The 17,462-nt window shown below is 44.1% G+C and overlaps 1 protein-coding gene across 18 annotated transcripts in view; it reads left to right on the top strand.

The window, feature by feature from the left end:
• The window catches only part of mapk8ip3 (mitogen-activated protein kinase 8 interacting protein 3), a 48,003-nt gene that overhangs the window by 27,041 nt on the left and 3,500 nt on the right, over nucleotides 1–17,462 (top strand). For 12 of the 18 annotated variants that reach the window (XM_015945920.3, XM_054750483.2, XM_015945909.3 and 9 more), the window contains 18 exons: nucleotides 382–534; nucleotides 927–984; nucleotides 1,100–1,251; nucleotides 4,468–4,524; nucleotides 4,618–4,785; nucleotides 5,300–5,459; nucleotides 7,246–7,296; nucleotides 8,039–8,125; nucleotides 9,027–9,173; nucleotides 9,370–9,535; nucleotides 9,633–9,830; nucleotides 15,789–15,966; nucleotides 16,033–16,152; nucleotides 16,227–16,307; nucleotides 16,399–16,466; nucleotides 16,683–16,831; nucleotides 16,905–17,076; nucleotides 17,174–17,287. In XM_015945920.3, the coding sequence (XP_015801406.1) occupies nucleotides 382–534; nucleotides 927–984; nucleotides 1,100–1,251; nucleotides 4,468–4,524; nucleotides 4,618–4,785; nucleotides 5,300–5,459; nucleotides 7,246–7,296; nucleotides 8,039–8,125; nucleotides 9,027–9,173; nucleotides 9,370–9,535; nucleotides 9,633–9,830; nucleotides 15,789–15,966; nucleotides 16,033–16,152; nucleotides 16,227–16,307; nucleotides 16,399–16,466; nucleotides 16,683–16,831; nucleotides 16,905–17,076; nucleotides 17,174–17,287 (2,279 nt within the window). The remainder of the gene's footprint in view (nucleotides 1–381; nucleotides 535–926; nucleotides 985–1,099; nucleotides 1,252–4,467; nucleotides 4,525–4,617; nucleotides 4,786–5,299; nucleotides 5,460–7,245; nucleotides 7,297–8,038; nucleotides 8,126–9,026; nucleotides 9,174–9,369; nucleotides 9,536–9,632; nucleotides 9,831–15,788; nucleotides 15,967–16,032; nucleotides 16,153–16,226; nucleotides 16,308–16,398; nucleotides 16,467–16,682; nucleotides 16,832–16,904; nucleotides 17,077–17,173; nucleotides 17,288–17,462) is intronic. The other 6 variants (XM_015945921.3, XM_015945911.3, XM_015945922.3 and 3 more) reach the window with 2 other exon arrangements.

Genomic DNA, 17,462 nt, shown 5'->3' with positions numbered 1-17,462 from the left:
ATGGCAGTAAGTGGGCGTGGTGAGGGCGGGATGTGACTGAAAAGTAGCTGAGAAACATTCTCGTTAGTCTCCGATTTATGAAGCGGAGATTTTGTGCAGCTGTGTGTACTCCTGCTTGGTGTAAATACATTTTTTTTGCTGAGCTTAAGTACGGTTTTAGTAAGGATTCTACACAATGTTTGATAAATGAGACCCCAGAGCTTTTTTTCCTCAGAGAACAACTCACAAGACATTCAGACCACTGCAAATGTTTTATAAAAAACAAATGAAAGGATTAAATTGGTTTATTTCCCTTCATCCACTCTGTTCTCTGATTGGTTCTTTTTATTTGTGTTTAGTTGTTAGATAATGATCTTCCTGTATCTTTGCTCTCCCCAACAGAAATGCTCTGAACATAGTGAAAAACGACCTTATTGCCAAAGTGGACGAGCTGTCGAGCGAACAGGAGGTGCTGAGGGAGGAGCTGGAGGCAGTGCGGCAGTCCAAGAACAAGGTGGATGCTAGAATCAAGGAACTGGAGGAAGAGCTGAAGAGGTGAAAGTTTTTATTTGATTCAGTGATGCTCTGCAGAATGAGGCTTAATGCAGATTAAACAAACAAAAAGGACGAGAGCTGGTGTTTTGTAAATTAAAGACAGAAAATGTGGAATCTGCAGCAACCACTGAAAACATGTTGGAATGCAGCCTTTCTTTTTAATGCTGATTTCTGTAAAACATTGAAATGACCAATTATGGTCTCAACATTCAACCTGTTTCATTTTCTTGCCAAATCAGAAGAACTAAAAATCAAATTAAAACAAAAATAAACCTATAAAAAAAAATAAGAAGGTTTTAAAGCAACATTGAATAATGATCTGCTTGTCGTCACTTTAAAAGCAGGACAAATGTACATTTTTTTGTATTTCTATTGCTTTTGTCTGGTTGCAGGTTGAGAGCAGAAGCTCTTGGTGCACTGCGTGACTCCAAGGATGAAGGAGGAGATGATGTGAGTAGAAAACTTTTCATCTGTTCGATGCTTTTAGAGATCCATTTTTACAAACCAAATGAAACTCCTGCTGGAATTATTAATAAAAATTGTGCATTTTACTTTCTGTGCCCAGTTTTCGTCACCCATGCAGGACGGAGACATGGCGATGACCCAGCGGCGGCGCTTTACCCGGGTGGAGATGGCCCGTGTTTTGATGGAACGTAACCAGTATAAAGAGAGGCTGATGGAACTTCAGGAGGCTGTGAGGTGGACGGAGATGATTAGGTAAGCGCTCAGAAGCAAAAAGTAAAGAGTTTCCTCTTTTTATTGTTTTTCTCATTTTGGCTTACACTGAAAAACTATTTTAAATTATTATTTCTGGTTAGGCTTTGCAGTGGCACAGTGGTTAGAGCTGTTGCCTTGCAGCAAGAAGGTCCTGGGTTTGCTTCCTGGCCTGGGATCTTTCTGCATGGAGTTTGCATGTTCTCCCTGTGCATGCGTGGGTTCTCTCCGGGTACTCCGGCTTCCTCCCACAGTCCAAAAACATGACTGTTAGGTTGATTGGTCTGTCTAAATTGTCCTTAGGTGTGAGTGTGTGTGGTTGTTTGTCCTGTGTGTCTCTGTTGCCCTGCGATGGACTGGCTCTCTGTCCAGGGTGTACCCCGCCTACTTGCCCGTTGACTGCTGGAGATAGGCATCAGCCCCCCCAGAACTCCTCCAGGCTTGTGTTATTTGTGAAGATAAAACATCAGCTTTGCAGAGCAGAGTTAGTGTTAAAGTTGTGTTACTGTTAGCAAATCAGAGGAGAGATGTCCAATATCAGGAAATAAGACTCTAAAACCTGCATTCTGATGCTACTTTCTTTAGCTGACTTTTACTTCCTGATTCAGATGCGTCTGAGCCCACGCACGCTCCCCCAATACGACTTACAAGGCCTTCATTCCAACTAGAGACCACTGCAAATGGACTAATTAAACCAGTGTTCAACACCTTCAAGTTAAAGCAACACTAAAGAAGTGTACTCCTTTACAATGTTCATCATGTCCTCTTTTTAAATATTAAACGAGGTTCTTTTAGCTTCAGAGATGAAGGTGTTTCCAGTTACCTTTTCATATTTCGACTGTCGTCTGCAGTCTTCTTCAGAAGTGTCACAGATGTTTGTGTGACGCGTCTTTATCAGCTGTTCTTCTGGTGGGCGTACCGACCCGGTGGATCTGACAGATCCGGGTTGGTCGCGCCCACCAGAAGAACAGCTGATAAAGATGCGTCACACAAACATAGATAGATATTTTTATTCGGTCAACAACAACAATTTACCAATTTTACATAAAAGTAATCAAGCAACCGAAAAAAGGAATAGGTTGAAGCCTAGTGCCTTATGATTAGCCTATCCTTAACTCCCACAGAGATAATCAAATCCTTAACCAAGAGAAAAAAAAGTAGGGCTGATAAATCAAGAAATCAAGTCAACACAAGGTTAGACATCAAACTAAGTTTCTATAACTTTGGAAGATGCAAATTTAAAAATTTTTCTTGAAAAACGACAAAGAATAACACATCTTCGGTTCATCATTAAGTCCATTCCATAACTTCACTCCCAAAACCGACACACATCTATACTTAGTATTAGTTCTCACTTTAGGTATTTCATACATATAAGACCCCCTCAAATCATATTTTCCATCCCTTAATTTAAACATACTTAAAATACAAATTGGAACATTCTTTTTCACCACTCTATACATCATTTCTAAAGTTTTAAGATATATAATGTCCTTAAAATTTAACATAGCTGATCCTATAAAAAATTGGTTTGTGGACTCCCTATATCCAACTTTATTTATTTTTCTAATAGCTCTTTTTTGCAATTTAAAAATTGAATCCAGATATGTTTTGTATGTTTTCCCCCAAATTTCCACACAATAACTCATATAAGGCAAGCAAAGGGAAGTGTACAATAAATAAAGGCAGCTCTTGTGCAATAAATCTCTTGTTTTATAAAGAATAGAAATAGATTTAGATAATTTCCGTTTCACATGATCTATGTGAGACTTCCAACAAAGTTTATCATCAATTATTACTCCTAAAAATTTAGTCTCATTTACTCTTTCAATTTCAACATTATTTAGATTCAATTTTACTTCAGTATTACTCTTAATACCTCCAAACAACATAAATTTGGTTTTACTTTCATTCAGTGATAGTTTATTAAATACAAACCATCTATTTACTGTAACTTCATCAATTCTATTTCCACTGTTTTCAGTAATTCCTTTATGTTATCTCCAGAACAAAATAAGTTTGCATCATCAGCAAACATCACATATTTTAAAATATCACTAGCTGTACAAATATCATTTATATAAAGTAAAAATAGCTTAGGTCCCAACACCGATCCTTGCGGAACTCCACAAGTTACTTTTCTAAGTTTAGATTTCATATTATTAATACTCACATATTGGAACCTTCTTTCCAGGTAACTATTTAGCCAAAGTTGTACAACACCTCTTAAACCAAATCTTTCACATTTCTGTAACAGTAAAGAATGATCTATCGTATCGAAGGCTTTGCGTAAATCAATGAACACACCCATTCCAATCTGTTTTTTATCCACAATCGTTGCAATATTTTCAATAAATTCCATCACTGCTAGAGATGTTGAGCGATTTCTTCTGAACCCATACTGATGGTCATTCAATAAATCATAGTTTTCAAGAAAATAATTTAGTCTGTTTTCATCTGTGACACATCTGAAGAAGACCGCAGACGACGGTCGAAACATGTAAAGGTAACTCAAAACACCTTCATGTCCGAAGCCTAAAAGAACCTCCTTTAATAAAGAAGTGTCCTGCTTCTCTCTCTCCTACTGGTTGAAACTGGAATTACAGCTGTCGTAAACAACCCTGCCACATCCTGTTGTAGCTAGCACTGACAACGAGCTAACACTAACACATGAGCCAACTGATACTAAACACTGTTAGCCAGAAGTAATTACTTAAAAGTCCAGTTGCAACACACCAGGTCACCATCAATCTGTGATTTTGTAGACTCCTTAGCTCCCTCAAATGAGTGTAGGCTGCACCAATGCTCACTCTGGTTTTAGCTCTTTGCTTCACCTCCAAAGACATTATTCTCTTACTTTGACTTTTAGGCTTCACCGTGATGGCAACAAAAAGCAAACTTCTTCTTCTTCATGTGCTTTTAATTGATGGTCTGAGTCTCTGAGAACTGAAAAAGCTAACTGCTAGCCTTTCTTTTAGCTACCAGCATAGAAAACAGCTATTGCTTTCAAGCAGATAGAGACCTTGAGTGTTTGTCCGAACCACAAAATCGTAAATGCTGTTTCTGGTCAGCAGAGGGTTACGTAAGTTTTATGACCGAAGAACCACTTACACCAATTTGAAAGCAGTAGCTTAAAGTGTTAAAAACTCATTTGTGTTGTTTCAAGCTATATAGACATTGTAGATTCATTGAGTTTTTATGCTTTTTTATGTCTTCCAGAGCTTCCAGGGAGAGTCCTCCAATCCAGGAGAAAAAGAAATCCACCATCTGGCAGTTGTGAGATACAACTCCTTTAAAACAAATTTGTACTGAATAAAATCTCATCTAGACAGAACCTAAAGCTGTCGTCTGACTCGTTCTGTCCTGCAGCTTCGCACGTCTTTTCAGCTCGTCCTCCAGCCCTCCACCAGTCAAGCGGCCGTACTACAGCGTCAACATCCACTACAAATCTCCATCTCCAGCCTTGACCCAGAGACGCAGCCACACCATGTGTCAGATCTCCACCTCCAACCGTACGCTGGAGTTCTTCCCTGAAGAGTGAGCAGCACCACTGCAAACCTGCACACTTACCTCCTTCTGCTTTGATCTAACCACCTGCGTGCTTGCTTTGTGGCAGCTTGCAGAGTAGAAGCCTTCCAAATGCTCTGCCATGACCTACAAAAGTATATTTATTTTATTTTAAGACAAAAAACTTAATGAAATCTGCTAAAATATCCCAGAAGTTTTAAAAAAATAGCTGTTTTGAAGCTTTTGTTGTGATAAAAATAAGATTATCGCATGAAAACGCTTGAGTTGGAGTTATTTCATGATCAGAAGAAGAAAGTATAATTTCTATATAGAACAGCTTATTACTCACTTTTAACTCAAAACATGATTGCAATTCAAAGTGTGATCATCAGAGCTCAAGGAATTCAGTTTAAAGAGATAAAGTATTTGCTTTGCTTTGTTTAGTTTGCTTTGCAGTCCTTGTCTACCTCTCATTTCCTCTGCTGCTGGCTGGCCAGGCTGCTAATGCTTCGCTCTCTCTCCCTTCCCCTCCCGTTGCTTCCAGACTGGCCAGTAACGGTGTTGCGTCTCTCCTCAGTGACTCGGCGCTGCTGGCCCGCCGAGAGCAGCGGCGGGAGCAGTACAGGCAGGTGCGCGAGCACATGCGCCGCGACGACGGCATCATGCAGGCCTGTGGCTGGAGTGTGCCGTCTCGCTTCAAACAGGTAGACTCTCTGCTCGTCGTGTAGATCACTACACTGGTGGGAGGTTCAGGAGTTCTGTGTTTTGTCTGTCTTGGTGATTATGTCTGGGAGATTTGTGAAAGTCCAACCAGACAGACGGACAAGAAGCCTGAATAATTATAATCACGCAAGAGAGGCCTTGGATTGTTTGTGGCTTTTCAAATGATTCGCTGTGCATAAAATGTTAGATAAATGATCAAAAGTGATGAGAAACGTTAGATAAATGGGATCAGTCAGTCAGCGTGTTGGAGGCACAAGCTTCATACATGGCTGAGTTATGAGGGACACATGATGTTATAAAACACAAACTACAATAGTCGTGTTATTTTATTTATTGCACTTTATTCGCCAAGCTTTAAAGGGGACATACTGTTCGAAGCTCTCCTTTTCCTTTTGTGTGCTGCCATGTATTTTTCTGCCTCTACAAAAACTCCAAATGTGAAAAAAATATCTGTCCATCAGTTTTCTGTCAGTGTTTAGTTTTAGGAATTATTTATTTAAAACAAGTCGTTTCGGAAAGTCCCCATTTGTGACATCACAAACTGGGAAACTGGAATATAACCACCTCTCACGTGCAAGAACTCTGAGCCCCTCCTAGATGTCAGAGCTTCTCAGCTTATAGCAGCCTGAGCAGGGGATGTGTAACACAGCCAAGTCCTTTCATCAGAGAGGTAAATGTGTAAAACAATGTGTATGAGTGGCGAAAGTTTTGTAACCGCTTGTTACAAATCAGTAAATGCAGTTTGTCTTCACGAGCTCCTGTAGAAGGAAGCATGGCGTCTAATATGGCGTCGCCCAGAGACTTAGACCTGCTCCCGTGTATTTTAGACCCGATTTTTATGGTTATATGTTACGAAGCCGCCAATATTTAAAAAAACTGGGCATCATTCAACAACACTTTGATGGATATTTCCAGAGACTAACAGTAAAACCTTACACATTGTCACTATAAAAAAGCCACACAGAAAGCTGTGGGTGGGGTTTGTCCATCTTTTTTATACAGTCATTGGTTAGAGCATTCTGCCATACATCATCAAAGAAGAAGAAGCAAATACATATTTTTTTTAAGTAAATTACTTGAGTACTTCTATCTGTTCATGTCAAAGAAAAGCCCGCATCAAAAACGTTTCAAACAAGCATCTTCCTAAGCCGACGCCATCTTTGTTGTTTTTCTTTGTCGTAGTTCTGGGACTAAGTCCGCCCAACATTGATCTGTGAACATAATGAGAATTTAAGCTAACTTGTTTTGCTAATTTCTTATAGCAGCTTTTTAATGTCGAAAACTATTTAGTTTTTCTTTAAGAAAAAGGTCACAATACGTTCCTTTTATATAAGTTTTGTCTCAGTTTGGTCGCCAGCTGCTCCCAAAGTTGTCCTGGTTTTTTACGCCTCACAGAAACCAAATAGAGATAAAGTCACAGTACATGGGTGTCAAAGTCAGTGTCTTTAGCTAAAAACACCTGACTGGCCGAGACATGACTGTCACTGATTACGTTTGATCTGATTTCTGTAGCTTACGTTTTTAATGATCATGGGTCGGACATTTTTATTGGTATCAGCATGATATTTGTAGGATTTGGCTCCAAGCAGAATCTAGCGTACAGAAGCAGCAGTGGTGCATCTTAATTTGAGTGTGTTCTGTAACTCTTGTGTTTAAATGAATCATAAAAAAGAATTATAGAACCCTTTTAGTCTGTTGCTGGTGGCTGAGCGTGGCTCTGGGGGCCAGCAGTGGTAGGCAGGTGGGTCTAACTGTGGTCTCTCACAGACTGGAGGTCAGACGGACAGCGCTAAGGACGGCCCACTGAAGAGACAACAGGCAAGTGAGACCGACAGAGTGCCGGCCAGCATGCGTCTTTATGGCTCCTCCTCTTTTTTGATCTTTCACCCGAATCTCTGACGCCTGCTGAAGCTGGCAGCTGATAAAAACTTTGCAGTAAAAAAAAAGTCCAGAAATGCATGAATGTGGAAAAATACTTCATTTTTTGGCATGATGTGTTTCCTACAAAGGTTACAGCTGATTCCAAATGATTTATTTATTAACCCTCTTCCTATGCTTTTCAGCCTTTTAACCTTTAACCTCTGTCTGTCTCTACCTGCCCATGCTAACACATTCAGGTCTCTGTAATCTATGTTTTAGTAATATTTTCTGAAAGGTGAAAAAAAGCAACATCTTATTGTGGTTAAGAAGAGTTGTTTTCATTTGATGAAATCTTTTAAATGTTGCAGTTTTTGGTGTGATGTGAAGATAACTGCTCAACTTGCCCACTTTATCCCAGTTTCTTACAATAAACATGTCAGTAGATCTGTGATTATTTTAACTAGAAGAATATTTTTTTCACTCATCAGCAGTTGCATGACTCCTGCAGAGGTATCATTTTTGCCTCTGAAACACTGCAAAGTTGTTAGTTTCTGAAAAGTTGGCAGAAAACTGTTAAAATTTTTAATTTGCAGTTTATGCTCCACATGCAAACAGTCGTGATTGACATTTCTCTGCGTGTATCAGTGTAACTCCAGATGCTAACTTTTGTCTTCTCTTGTCTCATCACTTCTCCCTGCAGACCAATGAGAAGGAGGACAACCGCATGAAGAATGTCCCCGTGCCCGTGTACTGTCGGCCCCTGGTGGAAAAGGACCCCAACAGGAAGGTCAGAAGCTTCATCTTCATTTTTCAGAAAGCCTGCATCAGCAGAGATGGAAATGTTCACCTTAAATTCAGGTGTGGTCCTCTGAGCTGGATGTGGGACAGTGCAGCTAGATTGGAATATGGTGCTGTTCGGAAATCTGAATAATTTTGGACACAATAGCTTAAAGGGACTTTTTCTTTCTCATATAAGATGGCCCATGTCTTTATCATATATAAATGTGTTAATGTTCCAATGAAACTCACGAATCAGGAGGTGAGGAGGTCACTCGTTTGGTTCGAAACGTGGACTGCAGTACCCAATCTGACCACAAGAAATCACTCTTACTTCATGCACCTTTTAAAATCGACCCTTTTACACCAGATGAGGGACAGATGAGTTTATGCTCCTAACTTATTTAAGAAGAGTGGAAAACGGCAGAGGGCTGCACAGTGGTGCATTGATTAGCGCTGTTGCCTTGCAGCAAAAAGGTTCCGGGTTCGGATGCCGATCTGGGGTCTTTTTGCGTAGAGTTTGCATGTTCTTTGTGTGCATGCATGGGTTCTCTTCTAGTACTTCTGCTTCCTTTCCCAGTCCAAAAACATGACTGTCAGGTTGATTGATTTCACTAAGTTGTCCTTAGGTGTGTGTGTGTGTGTGCATGGTTGTTTGTCCTGTGTGTCTCTGTGTTGCCCTGCGATGGACTAGCATCCTGTCCAGGGTGTACCCTACCTATTTGCCCGAAGATTGCTGGAGATAGGCACCAACCCCCCATGACCCTGCATGGAAAAGCAGGTATAGACAGTGGATGGGTGGAAAATGGCAGACAGGTTTATAATTTATAATGGTTTATATATGCAGGAGTTTTGAATCCTGACATGTGTGTCTGACCTTGTTTTAACTTGGGCATATGTGCATGGTGTAGCTGTGGTGTGCAGCAGGAGTTGACCTAACAGGATGGAGGGCTAGCAGCCAAGAGGCGGCACCATCCAAAGCTCCATCAGGCCAGAGCGATCCTCTTCAGACTGAAGAGGACAAGAAGACCAGTAACACGACACCTGAGAAGAGGAAGGTACCTGAGTTTATTAAATCAACTGTTCAGACTCGTGTTAACGACAGAAAAGCCCATCTCCTGCTCAGGAGGTCAGGACTCAGCTGGGTGTTACAGATGTTCCATGGGAATGGGTTGGTCTCAACTTTGAAATCAAGAAAAATGCAGCATATGACTCAGACTTCATCGTCTGTGTGTCCTTCCTTGTCTCCATCAGTCAAAGGAGCTCCAGGAGACAGACAGCATGAACAGCCGAGTGTGGATCCTCACCAGCACCCACTCTGCTAGCAAGGTGGTCATCATCGACGCCAACCAGCCGGGTTCGCTGGTGGACCAGTTCAACGTCTGCAACGCTCACGTGCTCTGCATCTCCAGTGTGCCAGGTGAGGGTCAGGGAAAACACTTCTATTTAATCCCGGTAACCATGGGTAACAGCGTGTTGGTCCTGGGCTGTAAATGCACCTGTGTGTTTGCGTCCAGCTGCCAGTGAGAGTGATTATCCAGCAGGGGAGATCGTGCTGGATCCAGGTGATGGTGGAGCAGGAGGTGGAGAGGACGCCGGCGGGGTGGAGGGCATGCTGGCTGGCATCACGCTCGTCGGCTGTGCCACAAACTGTAGCGTTGCTCGGAGCAACTGCTCCTCCCGCACCGACACACCCATCATAGACAAAGGACAAGGTGGGACCACCTTTAAGCAGAAATCTGAAATTTTCCCCCTTCCAGGAGTTATGTGTACTTTTTTTGAAATTCGTAATAGTGATAATCTTTACCCTGTGATATAATGTAGGCAATATATGTTATTTAATTTTTTTTTTGACTAAGCCTGTCCTCATCCTGTAGACCCACATGCAATTTGAACTGAGTGCCTTTCAGCTTTAGCCAATAGCATTAGACATCCGCTTACGTACAGATGTCAGAGAGTGTGCATTCACATTTGTGGAAGTATATGGACAGATGCAGAGTTAATATATCCACTCCCATTGTCTTTATGGGTGACCCCGCGAGGAAAGTTGACCATTGAGCAGGACTGATGCTTTATCCCTTGAGGTCCACGTGGCAGGGGTGAGGTGGTGCTCACTCACCCCTGCATACCCCGGGGTCACACCCATTATGACAGTGGGAGGGCTAAGTGAACAAATATTGGCTAACATGTAACGTGTGGACATTTCCACATTGTGGGGACATGTTGCTGGTCCACACAATCCTAAGCACCCTAAAAACTTGGTTTTAGAGGAATGGTGTGATTTAACCAGGGTTCCCACTCTTTTCTTGAAATAATTTTCCAGGACTTTTCCAGGACATTTTCAAGACTTTTTCAGTGTACAAGTCAAGTTATCATAACTGCGGTTTGCCGATATCCCGATATATTTAGAAACAGATATGATATTGTACCTACCCACACCGTTATTTTGACAATATAGTTGTGGAAAGATTTTTGTCTTTCACAAGCCCACCTGCTTTCCTCTACTTACAATGCAACACAACTAAAACAGAAGTTATTCTCTACTTTAGTTCATACCAGAGGTGTGACATTGTGGCATCATCAAGTCATCTCCATGTCCTGTTTTTGTTCTGCTCAGCAACTGAACCAGGTTAATCCACTGTGCTGAATGAAATCGTTGTCGTCTTCCTCCGCTTATCCGGGTCTGGGTCGCGGGGGCAGCATCCCAACTAGGGAGCTCCAGACCGTCCTCTCCCCAGCCACCTCCACCAGGACCCCAAGGCGTTCCCGGACCAGATTGGAGATGCAACCTCTCCAACGTGTCCTGGGTCGACCCAGGGGCCTCCTGCCGGCAGGACATGCCCGAAACACCTCCCCAGGGAGGCGTCCAGGGGGCATCCTGACCAGATGCCCAAACCACCTCAACTGACTCCTTTCGATCTGGAGGAGCAGCGGTTCTACTCAGAGTCCCTCCCGAATGTCCGAGCTCCTCACCCTATCTCTAAGGCTGAGCCCGGCCACCCTATGGAGGAAACTCATTTCGGTCGCTTGTATCCGCATTCTCGTTCTTTCGGTCATTACCCAAAGCTCATGACCATAGGTGAGGATTGGGACGTAGATTGACCAGTAAATCGAGAGCCTGGCTTTCTGGCTCAGCTCCCTCTTCACCACGACAGATCGGCTCAACGTCCGCAGCACTGCAGACGCCGAACCAACCCGCCTGTCGATCTCCCGATCCCTCCTACCCTCACTCGTGAACAAAACCCTGAAATACTTAAACTCCTCCACTTGAGGTAGGACCTCTCTCCCGACCCGGAGTTGGCAAGCCACCCTTTGCCGGTCGAGAACCATGGTCTCAGATTTGGAGGTGCTGATCCTCATCCCAGCCGCTTCACACTCGGCCGCGAACCTACCCAGCAAGAGCTGAAGGTCAGAGCTGGATGAAGCTAGGAGGACCACATCATCCACAAAAAGCAAAGACAAGATTCTCCTGCCATCAAACTCGACACACTCCACACCACGGCTGCGCCTAGAAATTCTGTCCATAAAGGTAATGAACAGAACCGGTGACAAAGGGCAGCCCTGGCGGAGTCCAACCCTCATCGGGAACAGGTCCAACTTACTACCGGCTATGAGGACCAAACTCACGCTCCTCTGGTAAAGGGACTGAATGGTCCTTAACAGAAAGCCACCCACCTCATACTCCTGGAGCGTCCCCCACAGAGTGCCCCTGGGGACACAGTCATAAACCTTCTCCAAATCCACAAAACACATGTGGATTGGTTGGGCAAACTCCCATGCCCCTCCATCACCCTTGCAAGGGTATAGAGCTGGTCCACAGTTCCACGGCCAGGACGAAAACCACATTGCTCCTCCTCAATCTGAGATTCGACTATCGATCGGACCCTCCTCTCCAGTACTTTTCCAGGGAGGCTGAGGAGTGTGATCCCCCTATAGTTGGAACACACCCTCTGGTCACCCTTCTAAAACATGGGGGCCACCACCCCAGTCTGCCACTCCACAGGACCTGTCCCCGATGACCACGCAATGTTGCAGAGACATGTCAACCATGACAGTCCTACAACATCCATAGCCTTGAGATACCCAGGATGAATCTCATCCACCCCTGGGGCTCTGCCGCTGTGTAGTTGTTTGACTACCTCAGCAACTTCTGCCCCCAAGATTGGACAGTCATTCCCCATGTCTCCTGGCTCTGGTTCCTCCTCGGAATGCGCGTAGGTGGGATTGAGGAGCTCCTCAAAGTATTCCTTCCACCGTCCGACCATAGCCCCAGTTGATGTCAGCAGCTCCCCATCCCCACTGTAAACAGTGTGAGCGAGTTGCTGTCTTCCTCTCCTGAGGCGTCGGACAGTTTGCCAGAACCTCTTTGGAGCCGATCGATAGTCTTTCTCCATGGCCTGACCAAACTCCTCCCACGCCCGAGATTTTGCCTTGGCAACTGCCACTGCTGCACCCCGCTTGGATATCCGGTACCTATCTGCTGCCTCCGGAGACCCACAGAGCAGCCACGCCTTGTAGGCCTCCTTCTTCAGCCTGATGGCTCCCCGAACCTCTGGTGTCCACCAGCGGGTACGGGGGTTACCACCACAACTGGCACCGGCCACCTTGTGACCACAGCTAGCAACAGCCGCCTCAACAATCGCAGAGTGGAAGAAGGCCCGCTCGGAGTCAATGTCCCCCACTGCTCTCGGGACACGGTCAAAGCTCTGCCGGAGGTGGGAGTTGAAGACCGTCTTGACAGGGTCTTCTGCCAGGCGTTCCCAGCAGACCCTCACTATGCGTTTGGGTCTGCCAGGTCTACGCAGCATCTTCCCCTGCCATCTGATCCAACTCACCACCAGGTGGTGATCAGTTGACAGCTCCGCTCCTCTCTTCACTCGGGTATCCAAAACATACGGCCGTAGGTCAGATGATAAGACTACAAAGTCTATCATCGACTTGCGACCTAGGCTGCCCTGGTACCAAGTGTACCGATGGGCATCCTTATGTTTGAACATGGTGTTTGTTATGGCCAAACTGCGGCTTGCACAGAAGTCCAATAATGAAACACCACTTGAGTTCAGATCAGGCGGGCCGTCCCTCCCAATCACACCCCTCCAGGTCATGCTGTCATTGCCCAGGTGAGCATTGAAGTCCCCCAGCAGGACAATGGAGTCCCCTGATGGAGCACTATCTAGCACTCGTCCCAGGGATTTCAAAAAGGGTGGGTACTCTGAACTGGTATTTAGTCCATAAGCGCAAACTACAGTCAGGACCCGTTCCCCGACCCGAAGGCACAGGGAAGCTACCCTCTCGTCCACTGGGGTAAACCCCAACACACAGGCAGAGAGTCTTGGGGCTAGCAAAAAGCCAGTTTTGAAAAGTTTTGGATTGGCACCGTCTTCCTGACATCACTCACTCCTGCCTATAAAGGACACAAAGACATATTTTGAAAGATTGTTACTGTTTATACAATAAATTAGGCCTACTTTTCAAACCTTAGCTCTTTCATATCTTTCATATTATATGTATTATACTTACTGTACACACCACATTACACTTTACTGCTTATTCCACATAGTTGGATGTTAAACTGCATTTTGTTGTTCCAGTATTGGTCATTTTAGGTTAGTCCAGTCATCCAGAAACAAGATTCAGGATAGATGACTAGGCTAATATCTCCCGCTAACACCACAGACATATTGGACCTGAAAAATATTTTTTTCTACCTCAGAGATAAGTACTTGTAGTTGTTCGCTACCATTTTAGTCTGGACTGTACGTAGCATTACTATGATATATAGTTACCACTTAAAATCATTCTAGTTATTAATTTAGCCGTGTTGAATTCAATTTAATTACGTTAACAACTTTGTTCAATGACCATGCCAGTCCAGTTCTCACTGCCACCTGGCTGCGGTCTGTGTAGCTAGCTAAAAACAGTATGAACAGCTGAGGCTCTGTCCTCTGAGCACATACTTAGTATTTTGATAGAATCAAATTCATGACATTTTTATCATTCACATATTTTTGTTTCTGCTGTTGGACGATAGAACAAGTATGAATTACTGAGTGGAGCGCGGGTCCGGTAGACTACCTGCTTTCCGTTGCTATCCCGAAGCTCTCCTCATGTTCACTCGTCTCATCGCATGAGTGAAAAAAACAAGAGCTCTCCGCTGCTCCTTTGTCACTCAACAGAGAGAAGGAGAAAAACCTCTCGCTCTATAAACTGCGATAACGCAATACTCGCGAACCGAGTCGCTACTTTTGGCCCTTCTTTAGAGAAATAAATCTAGGGATGAAAAATCTGTAAATCTAGCCAAAAAGACAGTTGGAAAAACAGAAGTGGAACTGGAACTGAAGGGGATTATGCAATCTGATTGGTTGGAAGCGTCATGTGGGGCGCTGTGCCAGCTAGATGCAGAAATTAAAGGAGAAGCGCTACAGCCCAATATTGCCCAAAATGTTTAATCCATTTGTTTATCCACAAGGATGGAAAATTATTTTCCAGGACAACTCAAAAATTTCCAGGACATTTTGCAATTCCCCCCATTTTCCATGTGTTTTCCATGACTGGAAAATTGGACTATCATTTTCCAGGTTTTCCAGGACGCGTGGGAACCCTGTTAACTTTTAGTTTAGGTTAGTGTGTGTGTGTGTGTGTGTGTGTGTGTGTGTGTGTGTGTGTGTGTGTGTGTGTGTGTGAATAAACAGCTGAACATCAAAATAATTATTGTAAAATTTTGGGCTCTAGCTCTGTTGACCAGCTTGAGGTGCACGTTTATGATCAAGTGGTGTTGCTTCCAGCTGTAAACACGGAAATATGGAGAGGGGCTTAAAAGAGAAATATATTTTTCTGCCTCTAGATGGTGCTGTCTGGGGAAAAAAGTCTGGATTTTTGCTTTCAAGTAACACTCAATATGTTTCCCACCTCTCCGTTCTACTGGTTGAAAGCAGAATTAAAGCTGTCGTAAACAACCCTGCTGCAGCCTCTTATGCTAACTCGAGCCAACTAATACTAAAACGTGAAAAAATCCACTTTGGGACAAAAAATGTTTTTACTTTCAAGTCCAGTAGGAAGAAACCCAGGTCACCATCAGTCTGTGACATTGTAGCCTCCTTCAGCTCCCTGAAACGAGTTTAGGCTGCGCCGATGTTCACTCTTTGAACATCTTAGGTGTGTTCTTGCTGTGCGTTATTTCTAATTCCATGTTGTCGTTCTTTTTTAAAGCACAGAAACAGTTTTGTTACCTGTTGTTGACGCTACGTTTCGCCGACAGCTGCCGGCTTCTTCAGGCTGACGCTGAAACGTAGCGTCAACAACAGGTAACAAAACCGTTTCTGTGCTTTAAAAAAGAACGACAATATGGATGTTCACTCTGGTTTTAGCCCTTTGCTTCTCCTCCAAAGACTTCTTGTGCTTGTTATTGACAGTCGGGGAACTATAAAAGCTAACTGCTAGCCTAAATATTAGCTACCAGCACAGTAAACAGCTATTGCTGTAAAGCAGGTAGAGACTTCTACAAAACTGTTAAGTGCAGAGGGCTATGGAGTGCTGTCCAATTTAAAGTTGGTCTAGTTTCCGGCTCTAGAGCGATACTGGATCCAGTTTGAAAGCAGTAGCTTAAGGTTTTAAAAACTCTTTAGTGTTTCTATATTTAGCTGTTGCACCAACTGAGTTCCTGTCTCCTCTAGCTCCCTCTGCTCCTCCTGTGAACGGGAAGATGCACCCAGCTCAGTCAGCAGAGGAGGCCACAGAAGCAACAGAAGTTCCTGAAACTACTCCCAACCACACAGAGATGAGATCCGGACCCCCGGGACCCTTCACCGAGCATGTCTTTACAGATCCTCAGCCTCGTCTGGCAGATGACAGGTACAAGTCTGTCTAAGCACAAACTAGTCATCAGAACTCCCTTCATGCTCACGTCTATCCACACAGGAGCACAGGTCAGTCCAAAGAGGAGGCGTCCCAACCCACAGAGTCAGAGGACGGAGGGGAAGAGACCAAAAACTATACCAGTGTTGCCCCCACCATGTGGCTCGGGGCCCAGAATGGCTGGTGAGTCTCTACAGTAAAACATTTTAGAGCCTTTAGGCTTTCCGGGTCTGTCAGGAATTTTACTTTTCTTCTAGGCTCTATGTCCACTCGGCTGTTGGAAACTGGAAGAAGTGTCTCCACTCCATCAAACTGAAAGATTCCGTCCTCAGCCTGGTGTAAGACAAACAAATCTGAACTCCTGCGTGATGAGTCACCAATCAGCTAGCTGGAGATAAATATGGTGAATTTTGGTTTCTGTCTCTGCAGACACGTGAAGGGTCGGGTTCTGGTGGCGCTGGCCGACGGGACGCTCGCTATTTTCCATAGATCAGAAGGTGGGAGGATTAGGGATTTTCTGTTTCGGAGGTTTCTTTTGTAATTAATCCATGCTTCATGGAACCTGAAAAAATATCTTTTTTCTCAAAAACTTTTTAAATGAAGTTCCATGAATGCTTTTGGGTTTAGGTTTTATTTCATATACTGTAGGTGTGACCTCCTGCTGTTCAGAGACATAGGTTTTGCTTTAAAAGTGTGTTTTTTTTCTTCCACAGATGGCCAGTGGGACTTGTCCAATTACCACCTCATGGACCTGGGTCGTCCTCATCACTCCATCCGCTGCATGGCTGTTGTCCATGATAAAGTGTGGTGCGGCTATAAGAACAAGATCCATGTCATCCAGCCCAAAAGCATGCAGATCGAGGTGAGTCTCTGACAGGTGGAGCATCAGCTGTTGATGATTCCCTTACCCACCCAGTCCTGTTCTGGTGTCGTAGAAGTCCTTTGACGCTCACCCTCGCAGGGAGAGTCAGGTGAGGCAGCTGGCGTGGATCGGTGACGGTGTGTGGGTGTCCATCCGACTAGATTCAACACTGCGACTGTACCACGCGCACACACACCAGCACCTCCAGGACGTTGACATCGAGCCATATGTCAGCAAGATGCTGGGTCAGTTTGTGTAACCAGCTGATTTTTACGGGGACTTGAAAAATCTTTACTGGTTTAGCTGTCGTTACACTTCGCTGACTCTGATTGTAAACCTCAGGTACTGGTAAGCTGGGATTCTCTTTTGTTCGGATCACGGCCCTCCTGATTGGTGGAAATCGTCTCTGGGTGGGAACCGGAAACGGTGTGATCATCTCCATCCCGCTGACAGAAAGTGAGTGGAGTTACGCAGCAGAATATGAAATCGAACTTTTTTTATCAAGAGATTAATCAAAGCAGGATTATATAAATATAGTTCTGCCTTTACTCAGAACAATCTGCGATGAACTTGTCTGATTATTAACAGCTCCTGGAAAACTCATGCATTATAAAAATATAATTCAAGTTCA

The sequence above is a fragment of the Nothobranchius furzeri genome, chromosome 12, assembly GCF_043380555.1.
Source record: "Nothobranchius furzeri strain GRZ-AD chromosome 12, NfurGRZ-RIMD1, whole genome shotgun sequence".
In the NCBI taxonomy this organism is placed as follows: Eukaryota; Metazoa; Chordata; class Actinopteri; order Cyprinodontiformes; family Nothobranchiidae; genus Nothobranchius; species Nothobranchius furzeri.
The sequence above is the reverse complement of the archived record's forward strand: the minus strand, read 5'-3'. Positions and strand labels throughout refer to the sequence as shown.